The sequence below is a fragment of the Spea bombifrons genome, chromosome 11 (genome assembly GCF_027358695.1).
Source record: "Spea bombifrons isolate aSpeBom1 chromosome 11, aSpeBom1.2.pri, whole genome shotgun sequence".
NCBI lineage: Eukaryota > Metazoa > Chordata > Amphibia > Anura > Pelobatidae > Spea > Spea bombifrons.
In genome coordinates this window covers 889,880-913,312 of record NC_071097.1, presented here as the reverse complement: position 1 = coordinate 913,312, position 23,433 = coordinate 889,880, and the positions used below count along the sequence as shown (strand labels likewise).

The following is a 23,433-nucleotide window of genomic DNA, read 5'->3' as shown; positions in this document are numbered from 1 at the left end:
TTAAAACCTCCGCGTTCTCCGGGACTTCAGTTTGAGGATCAGAAAGAAGTTTGGACCCCCATCCCGGGACATGTCCAGCAGGGTCACGTTGGGTTCCATCGGTCTTCTGAGCATCGTCCCGTTGGCCCCAGCGACAGGTCAGGGGACCCAATCTGATGGCCAACATGGGGTGAGCTGGGGGCCAGAGCTGGACACGTGAGGAGAAAGGGCACCAGGGGGCCAGGCCTGGACCATCACCATGCAGAAGAACCTCCTCAGTCAATGGTCTCCTCCAAAAACGTCCACCTCCGGTCAACTCCACCAATCATTGGGGCATCTTCTCCCCGGGCAGGGGCCTCACGCCACCGACAGCTCCAGACCTCGGCAGGGGTAAGTTTTATGCATCTCCCGGGTATTTTATTATTATTTTAATTATCTATGACACCTTTGAGATGTGTGATGTCATAACTACTTAAAAAAAAATGAACAAAAATGTTTTATTTTTTTATTAGTATCAAATAAGACATTTTATGAACAGATATTTTGTTTATGATGAACATCGTTTAAAAAAAAAAAAAAATACAACTGAGATCTCTTCCGATAATGAAACTGTGCGTTTACACCCTTTAAAGCCCGCGGGGGGTCCACAGGAGCGTCCGAAAAGCGACGCGCTGTGTCGAGGGGGGCCCTCGGACTTTACAAAACGGGTTAAAGAACTGATTTTGGCATCGCTTAAAAGTAATAAAAAAAAAACGTTTTCTGAACGAATTAGTACCTGATTTCGATGCCAAGGGGCACCATTTTAAAAAAAAATGCAGCTTATGCAGAGGGGGTTCCCAGTGGGGATTTGGGGCGAGCAGGCCATGAAGCTCACGGGGGGGGGGGGGTCAGACAGCTGAGGACTGTCTGGGGGGGTAATTCAGAAGTTTAGTGCCCAGCAGGAGAATGATATTATGTCCTCACCAACCCCGAGCCTCATTTGTGGTGCAGAGTTGGACCTCCACCCAGTAGAAGGGCAATAACGTGGACCCATGAGTGACATCATAACCCCAGACTATGGAGGTGGTCCGGGCCTCTTTGCCCCCTTTGGTGTTGGGAATGCTTCTCTCGTCGAGCGCTGCGGGAGGGCAGGTCTTCTGCTGGTAACCCAACTCCTGAGGGCCACGCTACCCTTGCCGATGGCTGGAGGGAAGCCGTCCTCCCAAATACTGAGCAGATGCCGCTGGAGCAGAGGTAGCGAGAGGGCCCCCCCCCCCACGCACTATGTGTGGGGGGGGCAGGAAGAGGGTCCTTTAATATGCACGTTGGAGATGGGAAGTGGTTGGCAGGGGAAGGCGAGAAGATGTCTGAAGGAGCTCCCGGGACGTCCTCCGCTCCGTCTCCCGACGTTATTACTTGAAGTCTGGTTTCTCAGGGAGGGTGCAGCCGGCCCGTCGGATGACCACGTTGGCCGAGTAATGACCGGCTCGGACGCATTCTTCTAAAGGCTTCTCCGAGACCAGCTGAGACAGGAAGCCTGCGGGAAGAGACACGCTTCAGAACGTCTGGCAGAAGCATCATCGCGAAGGAGGAGAAGACGAGAACGTGCCGGGCTCACAGAGGTCGGCGGCTCCCGAGCCCGGTTCTAGAGCGGACTCGCCGCCTGACCGAGAGCCAGGACAGGAATCGGGGCCGTTCTCTGGCCGGACCGGGCCCTTACCTCCCACAAACGCGTCTCCCGCTCCGTTGGTGTCCACGATCTTGGACTGGTCGATCTCCAATACAGGGAAGGACCTGACTTCGTCGGCTGCGGAAAGAAAACGCACAACGGTCAATAAGAAAGGCAACAAAACAAGAGACCAACAGGGCCCCGGCCTGGGGAGGAATTACAGAGCCCACACATGGAAGCCTGGATTGACATTGATAACTTTTATTGGGCCAACTTAAAAGTTTCTGGAACAAGAGACCTCCGAGGTCTCGAAGGCTTAAGTAACTTTACAACTTTTTCTTGACCTAATAAAGAGGCATTAACTCCGACTCCGGACTCCGTATAAATCTGCGGGTCTATTAGCCAGTAACGGACCAGCTTATTAGATCACGTCGGATTAGATGGCTTTATCCCCGTCTCCCTCCTCTACCCCTTCCAGCTCGAGGGAGCCTCTTAATTCCCACGGCTAGCACGCCCGCATACTGATCTGATTAAGCCATGAACATGCACGCAGCACAGCCAGTGCCGGCCACATGCAGAACTCAGCCCTGCCCCTCCCCCCGCGTGATGCAGAGTCCTCCTCACGATGGTTTAGCCACGGATACACCGACGGCGGAAATATGCCGTTGTGCTAGGCGGGGCTTATAACCAAAGTCCAATCGTATGACTGGTCCGTGACACGCTGTGTTTTTGCACGGTGCGGTTCTAAAAGATGCTAAACGCCACACCGATTTCCCTCTGGGGCGCACGGAGAGCGGTGCTGGCAGATACGAGCCGTCGGCCGCCATCTTGGATGGAGCATCTAGAAGCGATAAGAGACATCTCAAGTCTAATGACCGTCCCGACATCGCCCGCTTCCCAGGAAGACGCCTCCACTGTCTATCTGCTCGCTGCTCCCAGGAGCGGCGCTGGGGCCTCCCGTCCGAGCGTTGAGCTCTCCGGGACAACCGGCCAGGAATTTCTGGGAGCAGCTGGCCTGTCAGATCTCCGCGAGTACGAGAGATGCCAGGAAAGGCCGGATCGTCATGAGCTCTGCTCATTATCATGTCAATGGAGTCTGCGCCGGCCACACAAAGCCCGGCTACGAGAAGCTCAAACAGCCTCCTGGCTCGACCCGCTAACAAAACCTCTCAGGAGAGCATCTGTAACACGGAGCTAATTATCTCCCCAACCTGGAGACGCGGCTGTTGGGGAGGACCACCACCTCGCTGGTGGGGATTCCACCCTCGCCCGCCATTGCTAAGCCGCTCCTAGCGGGGCATGTGATCTGCTCTGTGCGGAATCGGGGCCCTTACCTGTGGCCATGATGGTGTCTTCGCTGCCCTGGGTAAACACGACAACCCGCGGCCTACTGGAGTTGACCTTTGGCAGAGCCTGCGTCCTCCGCGCAATCTCGCTGATGTCATCGGTCTGTCGGAGGCAAGGAGGAGAGAAGCACGTTGGCCGTGTGCATTCATGTGTACATGGGGGGAGGGGCCATCGCTGGGAGCATGTGGCCTGATATGCAAATTAACTGCTTCAATAATGACTTAATTTGCGTGGAGGGGCGCCCGGTGATGTCACGTAAAGGGCATGGAACCTACCATTTTAAAAACCCTTTGTTCACTTGCACTAGTGGCTCCCCCCATGTGATTATGAGAAGATCCCCTACACCGCCGAGCAGGGGAGGACTAAGTATCAAAAACTAAAGCCTACAGTTGAGGCTTAAAGACAAAGCAGAAAGGTAATAGTCCTAAGAGCCAAGCGTGGCAAGCGCCAGAACATGCACGTTACAGGCTTCGCTACGGCTGATGAGCGCAGGACAACATATTTGCCATGGCAACAAGTACAATGGCGCATCAATGGCTGCCAGACACTGAAATCACCGGCAACACGCTACAGGAAAAGCTCGTTAACCCTTGTGGGCCCGGTATGGTCCCGGCTCACTCACCTCAAACCCTTGTTCCCGGGCGAAGGCCGCCGCTTCCTGTAAAAGAGACAAACCACAAAGATTACATTCAGTACACCCCCCCCCTCCGCTAAATACCCCATCAGGCATGCCTGCCGGGCCCCTCTCTCACTGACCCTAAAACACGCAGTGGGATGGAGGACATTCATAAAGCGGACACTAAAGAAAATTGGCGCAACGTCACACTCGTATGACATGAAGGTGTCTACGGCCCCCCTCCCCCCATCTCATCAGGATGATAACGGCCACAAGAGGTGTCCAGAACCCCACCCCACCCCACCTCTTCGGTTCAGGTCCACCTTCGGGAGGCCACAACTCACCGTTTCGTTCCCAAACAAGATGTCCACGTACGGCATGGCTTTCATCAGAGGCTCCTTGTAGAACTGGCTGATGAACGGGGCCGAGAGGTTCATGCAGAAGATCTTGTTGCTTTCCGAGGCCTGAGTTCCGACTTTCATGATGGACTCCGGCGACACCGTCAGGAAGAAGCCCTGAAAGAGCGAGGGGATCATCAGCCATGTAACCAACGCTGAAGCAAATCAACCAGTCGGCAATAACAAAGCCTATAATATAATGTGTGCCTGGGCACGCGCCCCTCGACATGTGTAGGACACGCGGCCTCCACGGTGGAACCACATAGACCTTCATTAGTGGACATTTATATGGCCGAGACAAACATGTTTTCAGCTTTATTCCTCCCAGCAGATATTTTTTCTGGTTGCTCCAATGTCTGCTCAGTGACAGAGAGACAGAGGCTGGGTGTGTGGCCCCTGGGATCCCGTACCGGTGGACACCCACCGACACCCTCCCCCTGATACCGAGTCCCATGCATTGAGTTGGGACCTCTGATGAAACGTCTTCTCCAAGGCGCCCGCTGAGCCCCCTGGCAAACCCCGGCGTCAGGAGAACAACGAGGCAAATTAAGTCTAATTCCGCTAACAGATACCACATGAGAGGGGGGGGGCGAGAGGGCGAGGGGAAGAGAGCGATAGAGAGAGAGGGCGAGGGAAAGAAAAGCCCCAGCGTTACTATACAAGGCTCCACACTTGACACACCCGGAACCCCCGACGCGCCGGCCGCTCTCTCCATGAATGGGCCCTTCTTCCCGTGCTGTTTTATTGAGTGTGAAAGTGATGAAAGCCGTGAGTTTACATTAAAACACCAAGTGAAGTCATTTTTAAGGGCGCTGCGACCCGCGACCAATAACCCCCCGAGCGCGCCTATCAAAGGGCCTATTATGGCTCGATCCCCCGCCTCGCACCTCTCCCAAACCCAAATCACACATTCCAACCCGCAGGAGATGTCTCCAAAGGTCACATTAGCGGCCTGGAACTCCCCGCTCTACGACTTAGCGCTACACTAAACCCATACATCTAACCTGCACAAGTACAGCAAACGCATAGACCGAGGGGTGATTGACAGTGAGCTCCGCCCACCTTGCAGCCTCCTATTGGTGCAGGAAAAACTATTTTGGATTCCCAAAAATCTAACACATTTCAGATTTTGATGATAAAAGTGGCTCCATATTAAAGGGAAGTCGTAGATGAGTGGAACAGCCTCCCAGCAGAAGTGGTAGAGGGTAATACTGTGAGGGGATTAAACATGCATGGGATAGGCATACAGCTCCTGAATCTAAGACGAGACCAACGACTGATTAAGGATTAACGGGCGGTCAAAGTGGCCCTTCTGCGTAGTGAAGAAGCCATAACTTGCCCAATGCGTCAGAATTTAGGGCGAGACCGTTTGGGGCCAAAGGGTTAAAGTGGCAGCTTCGCAGGGAGCTGGGGGGGAGGCATCAGTAGCCTGCAGCGCGATCAGACGGACGCCTGCTGGATCCACGAGCTTCTGGGCAGCTGCCAACGGCGGGAAACAGAGGCTTTTATTCTCCTCGCCGGACATCGAGTTACCGGGACACGCTGCGCTAACCGCAGAGAGGAACACGGCGGCCGAGCTACTAAACCGGGTCCGGCGCAGAGACAAATTTATTTCACTCCCCGCACCTTAAGGCTCTGCCTCCCCACGGAGCTGGTGAGGAGAACAGAAAAAGGAAGCTCCCCGTGGACCCCTAGAAAGACAGCGTTTAGATAAAGCCATAGAGACCACGGCTAAGGAGGCCCGAGACCCCAGTGGAAGGACCTGGATATGGGAGGATGGGTTATGGGACCTCACCGTGCGTGGTCAATTATAACAACGTTATTAAATGTTCTATATTAACATCAGCCAATCACAGGAGGGATCACGGTTTTCAGATTAAGACAGTGTCCAATAGAAAACGTGGTCTTTTCCACATGCTGACACAAAAAGGTCTCTGTCCGGACGCAAACCTTGTCCTGTCAGCTCACGGCTTCCGGCTAACGCAACGGGCAAAGAAGTCATTTCATTAATGAGGCCGCTGAGTCATGGACTCGTTAAGGAGGTGATAATGTGGCAAGAGTTCATTAAATCAGGCACCAAATCCCTCAGCAAACATTTGCAGAACGGAGTAAGAGGGAACGGACGCAGAGTCGCTGTGGCCTTCAAACCAATGGAGGAATTGGGTCTCCACCGGTGAGGAGATATACTGGAGGACACAACTCGCGGTCACCAATGGGTTTGGGATGAACCAGTCCGGATGGACTCAGTTTTGGGGTCTGTGAAACCAGTGGAGAAGAGGTAGAGGTTTGATGCAGTGAGGGAATCTGAACACGTTCTCCCATCTAAGACAGGACTGAGTAGAGTTTGAGGACTTATGGAGGCTGGAGAGGCAGGCAAAACCAGAAGAAGACTTTGCGGATCGCAAGGAGCCTTTTTTCTGCCAGAGGCCCAGCATACAGGTATGAGGACGGTGCCTACAGGTTACCCCTCATAAACCTGGCAGCAGAAGAGCGTCACCAAAGTAGGCTGACCACCCAGCGGTGGCCGATGGAAGTAGAAGACAAATGTAGGAGAGACTCTAGAGTAAGGTAGTGTGGAGGCAGAGGGCAAAACATCAGATGACACCGGTAACGGGGTGTAGACCCAGCGCCATGAGGAGGAACGGACAGTTAGTCCAAGCTGGTCTTCACTAGGATAGATGATGAAGAGTAAGTGTTGAGGAGGCTGAAGCCAAGTCTGATGGGCAACCATTTTTATCTACAGCTACCAAGGCGGCCAAGATGTTTTGAGCCTCGAGGCCGTAAAGCTCTATACAAGGTTTAAACAAGAGGCGCCTTTATGAAGAGCTAAAGCCAGGTGGTGTTGTTCATCGAACGCGAACACAGAGGTGTCTGAGCTAGCGAGAAGGAGCCGGCCGCGCCGCTGTCACATTCACTAAGGTTGAAGTGGGACATAATGAAGGCTTTCCCAGACGGAGACCTCAAAGATCACATGATTCAACAGTCTCTACGACAGAGAGGACAGCGGCTGATCCAGGTCACGGTACATAGCGGCCTATTTAATGTATATAGGCACAGCCTCCACCACGCGCTGATTAATGGAGACCCAGCCTCCCGGAGCACTCCAAGAGACCCTTAACTACATTTATCTCTGGCTGGAAGTCGGCCACGGGCCAGAGACAGCTACAAAGCCACCCCGTCCCACGGAGCAGCACGCCGACAGCTGATTAAAAGGCAATTATTCACCGGCGGGGAGGAAGAGCCATTCACGCTGCTGGGAGAAAGGTTCCCAGCCTCTGCTCCGGGGAGAGGACCTCTGCTTAATCAGATCTGTGAAAGTCTTCTTCCAGATACGAGGCACCGAGATCATCAGGTCCGAGAAAGAAGAATTAGACTCAGGAGCCATATGCCTCCTCGTTTATTCACTGCATTAGCCTCTCTTGCTGGGAGGTGGTTCCACTTACCTACAACCCTCTTAATATAGTCAAATCACCTAGATTATGACTTTGTGCTCAAACACATCAATTCTTCAGAACCATCAACCAGGATGGACGAGGCCCAGAAGACGACCTGCCCTTCACGTTCTCACACGCAGCCATAATCCAGACCGTGAGTCTTACGTCTAAAGAGACCTAACCCCCGTAACGATTACATTACACTTTGTGACACTAATTGCTGCCGTTTCCTCAGCCGTCCTCCACGCGCAGCTGGGTTATTGCCGGAGAGCACGCGCCGGCCGGATATCTTGAATTATTCAATCACATCATGTGTCGGGGATATAGAACATGCGGATACAGTGGGCTCGGTCACCCTCTTAGGGGTAAAAAGGACGGGAATGCCCCTACAGCAGGCAGTTGGGGGGCCTTGATAGTCTTTGGACCCCACAGGCTAGATGTCGGGTATGGAAGGTTCCTCAAGGTAATAGCGAGCCGAAGAATTAATCGTGTCGATGGACACCAAGCGTGCTCGGCTGAAACGGGCTCCGGCCCCTGGGCTCCTGTGCTACTCCTCACTTTGGACCCTATTATCTTTATTCACCGATAGTATTGCCCAAGGATCCACTACATCTAAAAGGTCCATCTGGCACAAAGACTCCCCACTGCCCGGGGAGCCCGCGCCGCGCAATACTACATGAGAAAACAGGGCAAAACAGAGCAGGTCGATGGATAAACGATTAAAAGAGGACGTCCGTCTGTCCGTCGGAGCGCCTGGTAACCAGATGCGGTGCTTGACTGGTGTGAGGAGGAGGAAGCGGGGCGAGGGTCTCGGCACAATGGGCCGCATTAAAACAGCTCGGAAAGCGCATCTGTCGCTGGGATCGCATTACGAGAGGCGACCGCGGAGCCCGAGAGGAGGGGGTAAGCCTTCTCCCCCTGCACGGGGGGGGGGGGGTATTATGTCAGTGAGCGTTTAGCGGCGTGGGAAACAGGCGAGGAGGGGGAGCGAAGCCAGCCTCCAATTACACTCAATCATGTGTGTAAGAAACAGGCAGGTTTAACCAGACGTGTTGCCGGGATAATTACACGAACATTATCCTCTTCGCTCGTAACCCCTTCCGCACAAGACGCCGCCGTGGACCTCGGATTGGAGGAGTCTGCCCGGCATGGTCCGGACCTGAAAGGGTGCGCTGAGACAAGACCCCAGACTTTTCGATACGCTCGCGGTGTCATTAATAGCGCGCGGGTTTTGGTTCCTTAGCAACGGATTGGCACCAAAATATTTTGGCCGTGTTTCAGGGATTTTATTCTTTCCCTCCCCTCTACTTCTCTCCCGTCTGTAAGATTTGTCAGGCAGGGGAAGGGCTCCAACGCCCGGCACGGGCTCAGGCGTAAATCCTAAAACGTTTGGCATTTAAGGGGCTTCAAACAGTTACATCTACGGTAATTGCCCCATGGGAGGGCAAAAGAAAATTTGGGGAGAAGGTGAGATGGCCGAAGGGGGTCAATGAATTAGTGTCTTCTGCCCTTTAGTGGAGGTGGATGGGGAATCGGGTGATTCATTATGAAAATGGGGTCCTACCACCCAACATACTTTGCCTGGAAACGCCAGCTCCCACTTTCACGCCCCATAAAAACAGAAGAGACTCTAGAACGTTCTGGAAGCCGGCGTCAGATATGGTGCAGAGGCAGGAGAGCGGCTTCAAGCCCCCTCTTCACCGGGACGTATCCTACACAGATGAAGAGTCAGTCTGCGGACCCCCCCCCCTGAAGCTGGACAGATGTCTGTCTCTGGGGCCCTCGCTCAGATGGAGGATATGAACGCTCTCTCGGTAACCCTAAAGCCCGGCCCCGTTCCTGGAGATCGGACGTCTCCGCTCCCAAGAACATCTGGAGACCAAACTATGGAGTCTAGCACGTGGACGACGCTTCTCCACAGCCAGCTGACCGTCTCTCGGTATGCGAAGCCCATAAACGTGACAATTGGGTGTTCCCGGCCAAATTCTTTACACCCCTGAATTATTTTTGCGTTTGGACAGGCTGTGGTCTGGGTCCATGCGTGTCATTTCCATACCACAAAGACCAAAAACATTAAGCAATAGCAGGAGAGGGCCATGTCAACCGCAGACATTGGAGGAGATGATAGAGCGCTCCCCACCCTCCACCACTTACCGCGATGTAATAGACTTTGGCTTTCTCCACCAGCTGCCAGTTCTCCTTCAGGTCCAGGTGTTTGGTTTTATCGTAGCAGTTGGCCGCCGCCAGATTCGCCACCAGAGACCTGGAAACAGACAGGGTAATGGTAAGCAGGGCCACCAGTAGAAATCCAGGGGCCACCAGAAACCTACCCCCCCCCAGCCCACTGACGACCCTGGGGAGCAGCGTCTCACCTGTTATCCCCGGTAATGCAGGCGGCGCATGTTCCCGTCGGCTGCTCGCTCTGCTCGTAGTAATGAGCGTCCACGCGCGCCTCCTCTGCCTTCTTCTTCAAGATCTCGCCGAACTTGTCTTTGCCGATGCAGCCGAAAAACGTGGCGACTTTGTGCGGCTTCTGGATCATCCACTGCGGAGAAGAGACGAGACGGGGCAAATTAGCAGCAAGACATTACCTCTGGACATTTTCCGACGGGGTGTAGAGAATTTAAACATGCACGGGACAAGAACGCGGCTCCTGAAACTAACCCGAGACCAAGGACTTAATTCCGGCCCGGTGGAGATTAGGTCTCCTTCGCTCGGCATGACCCTTGGCCAACGTCTTCTGGCCGCCGTCGCTGATCGTGAAGCGACCCGAATGAGCCACAATCTGCCCCTATTGTGCGGATGACAGGTTTAACCTCAATGGGAGAGGATGGAGGGCAGAGGGGCCAGGGCCAACTCCGATCTGGAGGTGGACTCCAACTCTGGACCTCAAAATAACGGTCGCTCTCACCACGTGGGTCTGAGTATCTAACAGGAACGGATCGGGGTCCCTTAATTACCTCGGGACTTGACGGATTTCTACAGGGAGGTCGTCCACTGCCCTCAAATACATTTTATTACCCCAACTGCCCCTGTTACGGGAAAAGCCTAACCAACACTAGCCTCTAAAACGAGGAGACTTTGTTTGAAGCTTCTGATTAACATCCGCCTAGGCGATAGGTTTCATACCATCCGACCGACTGCTCTCCATATTCACAGGTTCCCGAGCGTCTCCCCCCCCCCATCGTCTCATCGAGTATTTATCCGACAATAGCGGGCGAGGAGGGAGGGCGGCCGATAAGCTTTCTATAACAGGCAGGAGGGAAGCGATGAAAACCCGGCGGCCGCCTGCTAATGACACAATGGGGAAGGGGGGGGGAGCAGTTAAAAGCCGCTCTCTCTCATTACAGCCGGGGAGCTTTACCCGCTCCGTCTGCGGCGAGAATTAAAAGCTGCCTCGATTTGCCGGCGATCTCCGGAGCGGGAGGAGGGAGGGAGGCGCTAATTGTTTTCTCAGCAGGGTTCGAAGGCACGATAAAAGTCTCGGTTACTAATCAGTGTTATGTGTAAGGGCACGGCGGGGTCGCCGGCGCGGTTACTGCGCAGCCATCGGGGGCCGACGTCCCACCCCATTACAGCCAATACGTTAATAGAGCGCCAGCAATAACATGAACCCTGTTCCCGAGAGCTTGCAATCTATTAGGACTGCTTCCAGCGGGTGGTCTCTGGGTATACCCATTGGGGTTCCGCCCTTGGGACGTGGCATTTTGGGTGATTTTTGCAGCATTTGTCACTAACCAATCGGCAGTTTCCAAGGTAACCGGAACGTGCGCTTTGTGGAAGGTGTGCTGTGCGTGCCCCTCGTCGTGAGCGCGGATTATGATTTTCTGCAATTAAGCACCCGTCAGGGACCCCGCAAGCAGTGCGAAATCTTTTAACCCTTCGGTAACCAGAGAACGTGAATTCCACGCCCCATAGATTCCATGGTGGTTTTTGCCCTAGTACCCAGCCCCCGGGGGCAATTATTCCTGCCCCGGCTACACCAAGCGGGGTTAAATAGTGCTGCCGCTGCCCTAAATGCCCCTCGTACGGGGCATCACTCCCTCGCGTGACTCTCGGCCGCCCCCCGTAATGTCGTTTGGAGGCTCTTGGTACCCCACTTTGCAGCGACCCCTCTGAGTCCATCACCAAGAGACTTTATAGTGGATTCTGCCAATTCTGCCCCAAGAACGGGATTGATACAACCGCGCAGGACTCGAGGGCCACGCGTCAATCACCAACGCGTCCTTTCTATACTACAAAAAAGCGAATAAATCGCCCTCCCGAGAAAGAGAGAGCGAGCGAAAGAGCAAGAGAGCCAGAGAAAGAAAGCGAGTGAATGAAAAAGCGAGTGAACGAGTGAGTGAGCGAGCAAGAGAACGCTGTGTTCTACTTAGCGCGGCTCCCCATCTGCTGAAGATAATTAGACGATTATATCAGGCGGTGCCGCGGCTTTTGTGTCGGGGAGGAGAAGGGGGAGAGGAGAGGCTCGTTCCACCGGCACAGATGTCTTAATAACCCGGGCAGGAGGGGGGGGTAATCGGGACATGATCCTTCCCCGATCCAGGACCCCGTAACCACGCTGCAGGTCTCACCTGGTGAACGTCGAGAGCGCCGCGCCCCCCGGGTAAGAGACGCTTTCTAGGAGAGCTGGCGCGTGAGCGATGAAAGGGCCCGAGAAAGAGACCCCCGAATTCCTGCCGGGACAGACGTGAACGAAACGCATCGGAATTCCAGGTGTCAGCCGCCAACGCCGTGATTTACGAAGCGAGGACGCTGGCACTGCGCCGCACGGAGGGGGCCCGACTCTTAACCCGGGCCCCGAACACAGCCCACGGAGGGCCCTGGAACCAACACAGCAGCTGCCACGGCGACCCCCCCTTTAATGAGCCGTCAATCCACGCGGCACCTCGTGAAATCCCAACCCGGCTGGAATTTGCTTTTTTTCTTTTTTTTTTATGCGTTTTGCTGAAAAATCAGCATTTAATGTTATTTATGGCAGCGGAATCATCTCAGTCGGCTAATAATCCCTCCAGGTTCCGGCCTCCATTGCGGCGCATGTGCGCTGTGAAGGGCGGAACCTTGCCAAGAAGAAAGCCGCCGGATTAACCCTTTCAGCCAATCCAGGCCAAGCAAAAAATAAAAATGAAAAAATAAAAATAAAAAGCAATAATAATATTATAACAAAATAAGTAAAATATAAAATAAAAATAATAACCCTGGCGTGGGGGAGGGGAGAGATAACGGTGAAACTGACCTGGGCCACTTTGACGGAGTTTTGCGTGGATCCGCCAGCGTGATAATCCACCTTGAACTTTTTCACGAGCTCCTCGAATCTGCAACGAAAAAAAAAAATATATAAAAAAATACAAAAAATTCCCCAAAAGTTAGTAGGAAGGGAGTTTCAGAGCCAGGAATCGGAGGGGGAAGGGTGAGCAGGATGCGCACGGCGCTCGTTAGCCGCTTTACAAGGTGTGAGCTGAGAAAACGCAACGCCGCTGCTGCACAAAGAGGGTCCTCCAGGCGCGGGGGCCTCGTGGGGGCCGCAAGACCCGGGAAACTCCGACTACACGCGGCTGCCTTATTACCTCCGCTACCCCGGGGGGCTAGACTGTTCTCCAACCCCCCGGCACAGCACGCAAGTGGTTAACACACACCGCCATTCCCAGGCGCAAATTTTCGTATTTAATTATTTTAAATATTATTAAATTAATAACTTATAATAATTTTATTTTTTTTGGGGTGCACATCCGGCTGGCGTGGTGCAAAGACCCCCCCCGGCATATGACCGGTTAGCGCCGGACATGACATGTGTTATCATTCGATATGGGGGGGGGTGTGCTGTTATTTCCATGACAACACCGCCTCCGGCATGTTCTTGTAAAAAATAATAAAAAAAAAAAAAAAAGTGTGCCCGCGTGTGGCGGGAAGAAAGAAACGCTCCAGGGCCACGCAAGCAGCGAACGGGGACACTTGGCAGGTATGGAGGGCAATCTGGCCACGCTATACACCTGGCTCCTTTAAATGCCCCACGAGAGGGGGAGGTAGGACCCTAATATATACATATTCATAAAAAAATAATTACATGACATTTTTTTAATAGAAACTAAGATTTGTCCCAAAAAACGTTAAGGGGCGGAAAAAATAAATCCCTTTAAATGTCAGATTGATGGAAGCCAAACGCCCCCCCCCCCCCACACACACACACACACACACACACACACACACACACACACACGTGTTTGTACTTAAAGCTATTGAAACAATATGGCCAGAGGGGGAGGAAAAAGAGGCATTCTGGGCTGGTTTGGAACAGACGGTATGGGGGGGGTTTGTACAGCGCTGCAGAGCACGATGGCGCTATATAAACAGACGTCCCTTTTTTACTTCCCCTCGGGCAGCTACGGGTACCCAGAGGGGTCTGACGGTTGGGGCAAATAAGAGCCTCTATTAATACCCCCCTGCCCCTTTAATTTGCCCCATGGGGCAACACACAAGGTGGCCGGGGGGGGTGATCGCGCTAGACAGAGAGCTTGTGGGAAGTAAAGGGGGGGCCAGGGGGCATTCGGGGCAGCATGAAAATTAACAGGTGCTCTTTGGTGGCATATGCAAGAAGGGGAGGGGCTTAATGGCAGCTCCACCCAGTCCCCTTTCGTTAATACCCCCAGTATGGTCTTTGTTACACTTAAAGTTGTTGAATGTATGGGTCAAAGTGCCCTGGGGCGGGGGTAGCTCTCAATAGAGTTTACTAAGAGGGTGGTGGATAAGTGGAACCGCCTCGCAGCAAAAGCGGTAGATATTAACACAGCGAGGGAATGCATGGGGTGGGCTCCTGAATGTAGGAGGGACGGTAACGAAAGGGTTAAAGTGACTGCCGTTGCCCCCTTCTTGCTTCCGTGGCTTGAAACAAAAGGAGCGTCAGCTGCTGGGCCAGACACGCCGGATAGGCAGGTGCATCTTTCTTTTGGGGGGGCTGCTGGCAGATGCCAATAATTTATCCCCCCCCACCAAGGAATGCAGTCCCTTTATTGCCTCTCTAAGCCACATCCGGGCCCTTCCACCCCCCCAGAGCAGGAAGGGGGGCCCCGGACGAGCATGTGGGGGTGTTGGGCTAATGAGGAGCAGCACTGAAAACGGGGGGGGGCAATTAAAGGGCCGCTCGTGGCCCCTGTGAGGGAAGCCCCCCCCAGACCCCTGCCACATATTCCAGACGAACAACGGCCGGGAGCGACACGGGCGCCACCTAGTGGCAGAGCCCCAGAATGGTGGGCCTTTAACCCTTCAAGTGCCGAGGCAAATTGTGTACACATTAACCCTTCCCAGACACCTGGTGTAGGGCGATGGAACACACGAGAAGGGGGGTAACATGCCACGCGCACGCTCAACGCTCTCAGCAACCCTGCTATACGGGCTACAACTCCCACCGCCCATCAGGATTCTGGCTGAGCATGATGGGAGCTGTGACCCGAAACAAAAACCTCACCGAGCCCATTTCTTTACCTAAAACACACACACATATATATATATATATATATATATATATATATTTATTTATTTATTGGAGCGTGGGGGGGCACCTGTGATGTCACAGACCCCGGTGCCTACATGCTACCTGCTGATCTTGCGTTAACATTTTGTGTGACATCTCTGGTTACCATGGTAACAAGCAGCCCTATTGGCCATCTATATATTCCAATAAGCGGTTAAGCGATTGTTAGCTGATAAGGATAATATTGTGTGGAAGCGGGCGCAGGGCCCCTAGGCATTGCTAGGCCCCCCCGGGGGTTCCAGGTACGGAGGGGTATGCGTGCTGGGGCCCCCAGGGTGGGGTTCCAGGCATTGCTAGGGGCCCCAGGTGTTCCAGGTACAGTGGTCTGCATGCCGGGGCCCCCAGCGCCACCTGGTGGACGCGCAGCATCAGCACGCCTCCAGGTACGGCCTGGCCGTCTCCGTGGTGAAGGAGTGGAGGCGTGATGTACCGCGCGCCTGCGCATGTCTCACACATGTCCACGCTGGCACGCGTTGCCTATTACTGGTTAACCCCTTGGTGACCAAGAGCAGCACCAATAACCCCCATCCCGTCCTGCTGCCCAAAGCCTTCCCGGAAACAACCCTTTCATCGCTGGAAACCCTTGTCATGTGACCCCCAAAAAAGCAGGCGCTGGGGCAGTTGCCATAGAAACCTATCAAGTTTCCGGGTTGTTTCATCCGATTTACAACAACGCGTCACCTGTCAGATTTGAGACCCCCCTCTGTACGGGAAGGAAGTCTCGCAGTAACCAGCTGTCTAAAATACACAGATTAGACAGACACCTCTCCTCGACCGGCCCGAACCCGTCCGAGACAGGAAAAACCAACAACAGCCTGCCGAGACCTCCCCCGAGGGGCGTTCAGATCCAAAACAAACATCTCAGGAGCCACAAAGTACTGGGCGGGCCTAACTGAAACCACAATGGTCTCTATTCAGAAAAGAAATGCAAAAAAATACAAATACAACATTTGTAGAAAAAAAAATATTTAAGAAAAAACTCTTCTCTTGTGACTTTACCGGACGTCTATAATGAATATAATATGTATACGACGAACATAAGCTTCCCGGGGCGGTCTCGGCGAGCGTCTACTCTGCGCGTCTCGTGTCTGGGATTTAATCACAACTAACCTTTACGTTAATGCAATTTGCTTCGCTCTAATGCGATTGGACGGCTTCGACTGCCGGGAGAGCCCGATGCACGCTGCCGGCTGTAACCGGAGACCGACGGGCGGCCGCAGAGAGGACAAGAGCGCGGAGACCGCTACCCGGTGACCACAGAGAGAGGACAAGAGCGGGGAGACCGACCGGTGGTCACAGAGAGAGGACAGGAGAGCGGAGACCGCTACCCGGTGACCAGAGAGGACAAGAGCGCGGAGACCGACCGGTGACCACAGAGAGGACAAGAGAGCGGAGACTGCTACCCGATGACCACAGAGAGGACAAGAGAGCGGAGACTTCTACCCGGTGACCACAGAGAGGACAAGAGTGTGGAGACCGACCGGTGACCACAGAGAGGACAAGAGAGCGGAGACTGCTACCCGGTGCACAGAGAGAGGACAAGAGCGGAGACTGCTACCCGATGACCACAGAGAGGACAAGAGAGCGGAGACTTCTACCCGGTGACCACAGAGAGGACAAGAGTGTGGAGACCGACCGGTGACCACAGAGAGGACAAGAGCGTGGAGACCGACCGGTGACCACAGAGAGGGGACAGGAGAGCGGAGACCGCTACCCGGTGACCAGAGAGGACAAGAGCGCGGAGACTGCTACCCGGTGACCACAGAGAGGACAAGAGAGGAGACTGCTACCCGATGACCACAGAGAGGACAAGAGAGCGGAGACTTCTACCCGGTGACCACAGAGAGGACAAGAGTGTGGAGACCGACCGGTGACCACAGAGAGGACAAGAGCGTGGAGACCGACCGGTGACCACAGAGAGGACAAGAGCGCGGAGACTGCTACCCGGTGACCACAGAGAGGACAAGAGAGCGGAGACTTCTACCCGGTGACCACAGAGAGGAGAAGAGCATGGTGACCGAGGTTGTTGGCTATGGTGACCACTAACAACCTTTCCAAACCACGAAGAGCAGATCCTCTCTATGGTGGAGGACCGGCCATCCGCGTTCCCCAGCTGTGAGCAGTCTGGTTAAGGGAAATTACGGGGGGGGCGCAGGGTGAAGGAGCCCAAAGGAGCTCTTCAGCATGGAGATGCCCCATCAGTCTGCTTGGGCCCTCGTGGGACTTGTCAGGGAGGCGCGAGCGAGCAAGGAGGTGCTTATTTCAGCACGCAGAGCTTGGAAGGGCATTAACTCCTCAATCTCAACGCCAGGTTGGGGACTCTAAGTGAATTTAGGAGCGGCAGCCCCCAGGGGCCCCTCCTGCCCGCGACGCGCCCCTCGCTTCTTTTTCCGTAGAGCTCAGCGGCCGCTGCGGGTGGAAAATTTCAACTTACAGCTCTTTGTGCTTGTCCTCCGCCAGGATCTGGTCGTTCGCCTTCAAGCCGTACCTGCGGAGGAGAAAAAGAGGGCGTTACTACCGTCACCGTGTTCACTTTGGGACAGAGCTTACGGAAAGGGTGGTAGATAAATGGAACAGCCTCCCGGCAGAAGTGGTAGAGGGTATTAAACATGCATGGGATAGACATACGGCTCCTGAATCTAAGACGAGACCAACGACTGATTAAGGTTTGAGTCTTTACAGCAGGAGAAACGGGCGACCAGACGGGGGCCGGATGGGGCCGACACTTGAGATCTCGGCTAATCTTCGGCTAACTCTCTGATGGATTAAGAAGATTTGCGGAGGGAAGTCAAGGCAGTAATCGGTTTAGCCGATTAGATTAAAGGCCCGCAGTCAGAGAGGGGCTGACGACACTTGTTTGTTTTATTCAGTTTTAAGTTAATATATTTTTAGAAATATTTTGCCATTTCCTTTTTTTTCCACCCCAGCTGTAGTTTTTGCCCCATAATGTAATATTTTCAGGCATCTGGGCCACGCCCCCCCTCCGCGCCATCATTCGCCACCTCGCGTTCCACGTACTTATCCAGGAAGTCCTTGTCCACCACGGCGCAGATGTCCAGGAGCGGGTTCCCCATCCCAAAGAGGGTGTTCTCGCTGCAAGAGAGAAAAAAAAACAAAACACAGAGCGTCAGACGGGGGCTGGTCTCGCGGTCTCGGCTGCGGTTTTTTCACCCCAGTTGTAGTTTTTGCCCCATAATATAATGTTTTCAGGCAGCTGCATATCAGCCATTTGTTATACGACCCCCGATCTACTAGATCACACGGCCTGTGGAAAACAATAGAATGGCTCGGTCTTAATCACCAACAAGACTCTGACTAATGAAAGTCTATGGAGGAACGGACTTCATTAGCATCGCCATAAAGCATCAGCTCGGTGTGGTGTCTGAGCCGGGAAAGTCACCCAAAATATCACATGACTGACAGCAATGGCGGCTCCAGGTCTGCAGATAAAGGGAGTTTATTGAAACAAAATGAGGTAAAATCAGGTTTACTACTAGTATAAATATAATAAATATTACTACTACTACTACAATAATTACCACTATTATAATAACTATAAATATTACTATTATAATAAATATTACTACTACTACTATAAATATAATTACTACCATGACTACTAGTATAAATATATTACTACAATTATAATAAATATTACTTCTATTATAATAATCAAATATTACTACTATGATAAAAAATATAATTACTACAACGACTACTAGTATAATTACAATATTACCATTTTAAATTATAATAAATATTACCACTATTATAATTATATTATTACTACTACTACTACAATAAATATTACTACTACTACTATAAATATTACTACTATTATAATAAATATTACCACTATTATAATTATATTACTACTACTACAATAAATATTAAATATTACTACTACTACTATAAATATTACTACTACTATTATAATAAATATTACCACTATTATAATTACTACTACTACTACAATAAATACTAAATATTACTACTACTCTAAATATCACTACTACTATTATAATAAATATTACCACTATTATACTTATATTACTACTACTACTACAATATTAAATATTACTACTACTACTATAAATATTACTACTATTATAATAATTACCACTATTATAATTATATTACTACTACTACAATAAATATTAAATATTACCACTACTACTATAAATATTACCACTACTATTATAATAATTACCACTATTATAATTATATTACTACTACTACTATAAATATTACTACTACTATTATAATAAATATTACCACCATTATAATTATATTACTACTACTACAATATTAAATATTACTACTACTACTATAATTACTACAACTACTACTACAAATATTACTACTACTATAATATTACCATTATTATAATTATATTACTACTGCTATTATAATAATTACTACTATTATATTACTACTTCTACTATTATAATATTACTACTATTATATTACTACTGCTAATATTATAATAAATATTACCACTATTATAATTATATTACTACTACAATATTAAATATTACTACTACTACTATAATAAATATTACCACTATTATAATTATATTACTACTACTACTATAAATATTACTACTACTACTACTACAATAAATATTACTACTACTATTATAATAAATATTACCACTACTATAAATTATAATATTACCATTATTATAATTATATTACTACTACTACTACTACAATAAATATTACCACTACTATTATAGTTTAATATTACTATTATAAATATTCTATCAGTAATAAGACCCCACTTCCCTTTGAATATTTGTAACCCCCGCGCGGCTCTGTATGACGATGTGCGTGGCAGAACACGAGCTGAAGTGCCGTTTGGCCCCGAGGCATGTTCTTTGGCCCCAGATCCTGCCAATTAAAATCTAAAACGGGTTCAAGGAGAGAGCCCACGAAACCACGGAGCAGAGGCGCACGGCGGTGTCCACGGAAACCACAGAGCGGAGGCGCACGCCGGCACCCACGGAAACCACGGAGCGGAGGTGATGGAGGACAGGGTTTTGGGATCATCGCCTTCCCTCCGTAAACAAGACGTCAGCCTTAAAAGCCGTCTGTCTGGATAAACCGGAAACACGCGAAGCGGCCCAAAATATTTACAGGGGCAGCTTTATGCCACGTCTGCAGGACCGGCGTCACGGGGCTGCCGAGGGGGGAGACCCCCAGCCCGGGAACACCAGATCATTACGGGGGCTACGTATAGGAAACGCGCGGCGATCTAGCAGGAAAACAGGAGAAATTCCCCCAAACTCCTCCACGCAGCCTGGATAGAGCGTCAGCTCCCAAGCTCAGGGCCTGGATGCCACTCCATGTAGACGGACGGAGCGGCTCTCCGCAAGGAATTAACCCCGAATAACCCGAGCAGGGGCGGGTACTCATTGGAAGCGGCCCATCGGACCCTCTTGCGTTGAGGGAACGAGCGGCGGAGGCGCGCAGAGCGTTATCTGGCCACGTGCGCTCGCCGCTCAGGGTTCCCACCACGTGAAGCCGACGGGCCGGCAGCGAGATAAGCAGCTGTCGCCAGATTGTTATCGGCGCCTCCCAGCTCCACCAGCGACCGGGCCCCGCCACGCCGGCAATCAGTGGGGCTTAATAACCGACAAGGCACAAATACTCCCGGAACGAGAACGCCGGCATATAGCGCCACAGCGCTGTACAAACCTACAAACTGCTGGTCCCGTCTTAAATTCAGGAGCCATATGTCTATCCCATGCATGTTTACATCCCCTCGCTGTATTACCCTCTACCACTTCTGCTGGGAGGCCGCTCCGCTGATCCACCACCCCGCAGTAGGATGAACTCCAAAGGCTGGAAGGCTCTGTAAATAGAGTCTAGGCTCTCGTCCTCCGCTGCGCCGTCCGCATACCTTTCATACCGAGCGAGAGGCCGCGAGGCTCCGAGTGACAGATCGCCGGCACGCCGAAAAACGAAATGTTAAGAAAATTAAGATCATTTATAAATAAAAATAAACGATTAAAGCGTGACATTATTTCCGGTCGCTGTGTGCCCCGGCCAAAGTCTCCGGGGTATTTGCCCCGGCCGCAGTCTCCGGCTGGGTGGGGTGATGAATAAGTCATGGCGTGAAGAATATAAACGATAGCCTCCGGCCAAGTGCTGGCCGCCCCGCAAAGGGTTAAGGAGGCCATTAAAATACGGCACACAAACAAACAGAGGCTCGGTGCCAGGGGTCAACCGGGGCCGGCCTCTCGGGCAATGACAGCTAATGCCCCCCCCTACTGCCCCGAGACCCCCACCGCAAACACAACAGGTGCCCACCAGGACAGGACACTATTAACCCTTAGTGAACAAGGGCCATGTGGGGGGCTGACCACTGCCCAATGACACTGCGATTCGATGACATGACAGGGCAGATGGTGCCCCAGAGGGGGGTGCAGGGCAGGCCGGGGCAACTACAACTGACCCCCCCCCCAAACCCCAACGTCCCAGCAGCTTCTATAACCCGTGCGTTTAAACCGAGGAGCGGGGGTAGGGGGGCAAATGACAGCGGCCTGCCGGGGCAGCAGAGCCCGAGCCGTAGCCGGGCGGGAGGCAGGCTCGGCGGGGTTACCTGAGGGCTGGCATGGCGGCTGGCAGGGTGCTGTAGCGCTGACAGTGGCCGGAGCGCAGTAGCAGCAGAAGACAGCGTGCTCCCGGGGATGACTAGCCAGCAGGAAGCGGAAGCCCCGCCCCGTCGCCTGTGATTGGCTGCGGGCGCAGGGTGCTCGGGGGAACACGTGGGCCCATGCCAGTACCAGCCCCGGCAGCAGGCAGACACACGCAACGCTGGGGGCAGATCCGGGGACAGAGGGGCAGATCCGGGGACAGCAAAGGCTGGGGCAGAAGCGCACAGCCAATCGGACGGCGACTAGCACATCAGGCAATGCTCTGTGCTACCATACTGCACCCAGAAATGCCCCAACAGCTGGCACCAAATACCCCTGGGGTAGGAGCCACATGCCCTAGATGCGTGGCCCCAGCCCCTTCACACGGTTTAATCCCCCATTGCAAATACCCCATTACCCCAGGCGCTGGCCCCTCTCTCCCAGCAGACTGCCCTGCATTAAAGCCCGCGCAGCCCAATACCTGTATAGAAAGTAACCCTGTAACTGCCCCAACAACTGCCCCTCACACCCCCTACCTGCTGGGGGGCATCTGGGGTAATAGCCTGGCAGCCATCATTACCCCAGCGTACCTTCTAAACCCCCCTGCTATTAAAGGGGCACTGCAGCCATCATATAGCGCGCCATAGTATCACCAGACGCATTTGCCCCTTCTGCCCCCCCCACACATCAAATGCCCTGCACCCCCCCTCGGATATACCCCTCTCCCTGGGGCTGCGCGGAACGCACTCCCACCGATTCTTAACGGTTCTTCTCTGCCGCTGATTGGCTGCTTCCAATTGTCGGGGGCATTAAACTGCCCCTTTAATTACCCCAGAACCCCTAAAACGGCAAAGCTGCCCACGCAAGGTGTAACGCTTTCTATATCGGTTTTAAGTAACTGACCAGTACCCCCACCCCGGGCCCGGCATATAGCCCTGCTGGGGCAATTTCCGTTACGGCTGCCCGCGTTCACACGACGCACCTGGGCACCTAGAGGCTGTTGCCATAGCAACTACCAATGCTTCTTTCAAACCTGGGGCTTATGAGGTGAAACCTTCTGCAGGCCGGCTGAGGGTTATTTGCTCAGAGGGGCAGTTTACCCCCCCAGGGGCATTTTCAAGGGGGGGCTCCATGAAGATTTAAAAGGGCCTGCGCATGTTCAGACATTCACCTTTGCTTTACTTTAGGCACACACCGGGGTGGGGGCGTCTCCAGCTTCAGCCAATCAGCAGCCAGAGGCCGTGCCGTGTGACCCTGAGGACCCGGCCGCGCACCGGGCGACCCTGAACCCCCTCCTCCTGGGCACGGAGCCAAGGAGTCAAAGTTCCCTGGAAGGCTGCGCATGCACCTGGTGCAAACCCTTAAACCCCCTCCCGGGGGCATCTCATAACCCCCCCCGGCCCCGGGACAGGCGGTTATACCCCGGAGGCCCACGCTATGGACAAGGAACAGCCTGGGGAGCAGACACCTGCCAAGTGTCTCTGATCAGTTTGGCCAGTCCCTCTCCCAAACCCCTCGTGCCACTCTATCAGTCCCAGATGTCCCTTTTTTCCTCCCCTGATGCCCCTCTTTTCTAGGAGGTCGGAATGTTTGCTGGGTATGAGGGGATCGCAGGGTTCTACGGCCCTAAAAGCCCCGATAATGTGTATAGAAACTGCACGAAACGGCTTTATCAACTAAGCGGTGTAAATTAACCCCATTATTCTTCTAAATGCCCCCCTGAGTTCCACAAATACCCGGCGACAGGAGACAAAGTCGCAGAGAGTCTGCAGAAAGCCCTGTTGGCCCTTACGGACAGCGGCCAGCATCAGGGGCCGCACGAGGCCAAAGGGCGGCATTCTA

General features: G+C 52.6%; 1 protein-coding gene across 2 annotated transcripts in view; it reads right to left on the bottom strand.

Moving 5' to 3' along the window:
* Nucleotides 1-842: 842 nt before the first annotated feature.
* The window catches only part of ADK (adenosine kinase), a 28,862-nt gene continuing 6,271 nt past the window's right edge, over nt 843-23,433 (bottom strand). Inside the window, exons 1-11 of one of the 2 annotated variants that reach the window (XM_053451008.1) lie at nt 21,558-21,676; nt 17,969-18,043; nt 17,385-17,438; nt 12,659-12,737; nt 9,795-9,967; nt 9,577-9,685; nt 3,935-4,105; nt 3,597-3,632; nt 2,962-3,076; nt 1,679-1,765; nt 843-1,495 (exon numbers count right to left, since the gene is read on the bottom strand). In XM_053451008.1, coding sequence (XP_053306983.1) covers nt 1,371-1,495; nt 1,679-1,765; nt 2,962-3,076; nt 3,597-3,632; nt 3,935-4,105; nt 9,577-9,685; nt 9,795-9,967; nt 12,659-12,737; nt 17,385-17,438; nt 17,969-18,043; nt 21,558-21,571 — 1,038 coding nt within the window. In that variant the 5' untranslated portion in view covers nt 21,572-21,676 and the 3' untranslated portion in view covers nt 843-1,370. Of the gene's footprint in view, nt 1,496-1,678; nt 1,766-2,961; nt 3,077-3,596; nt 3,633-3,934; nt 4,106-9,576; nt 9,686-9,794; nt 9,968-12,658; nt 12,738-17,384; nt 17,439-17,968; nt 18,044-21,557; nt 21,677-23,433 lie in introns of those variants that run through there. The other variant, XM_053451007.1, reaches the window with a different exon arrangement.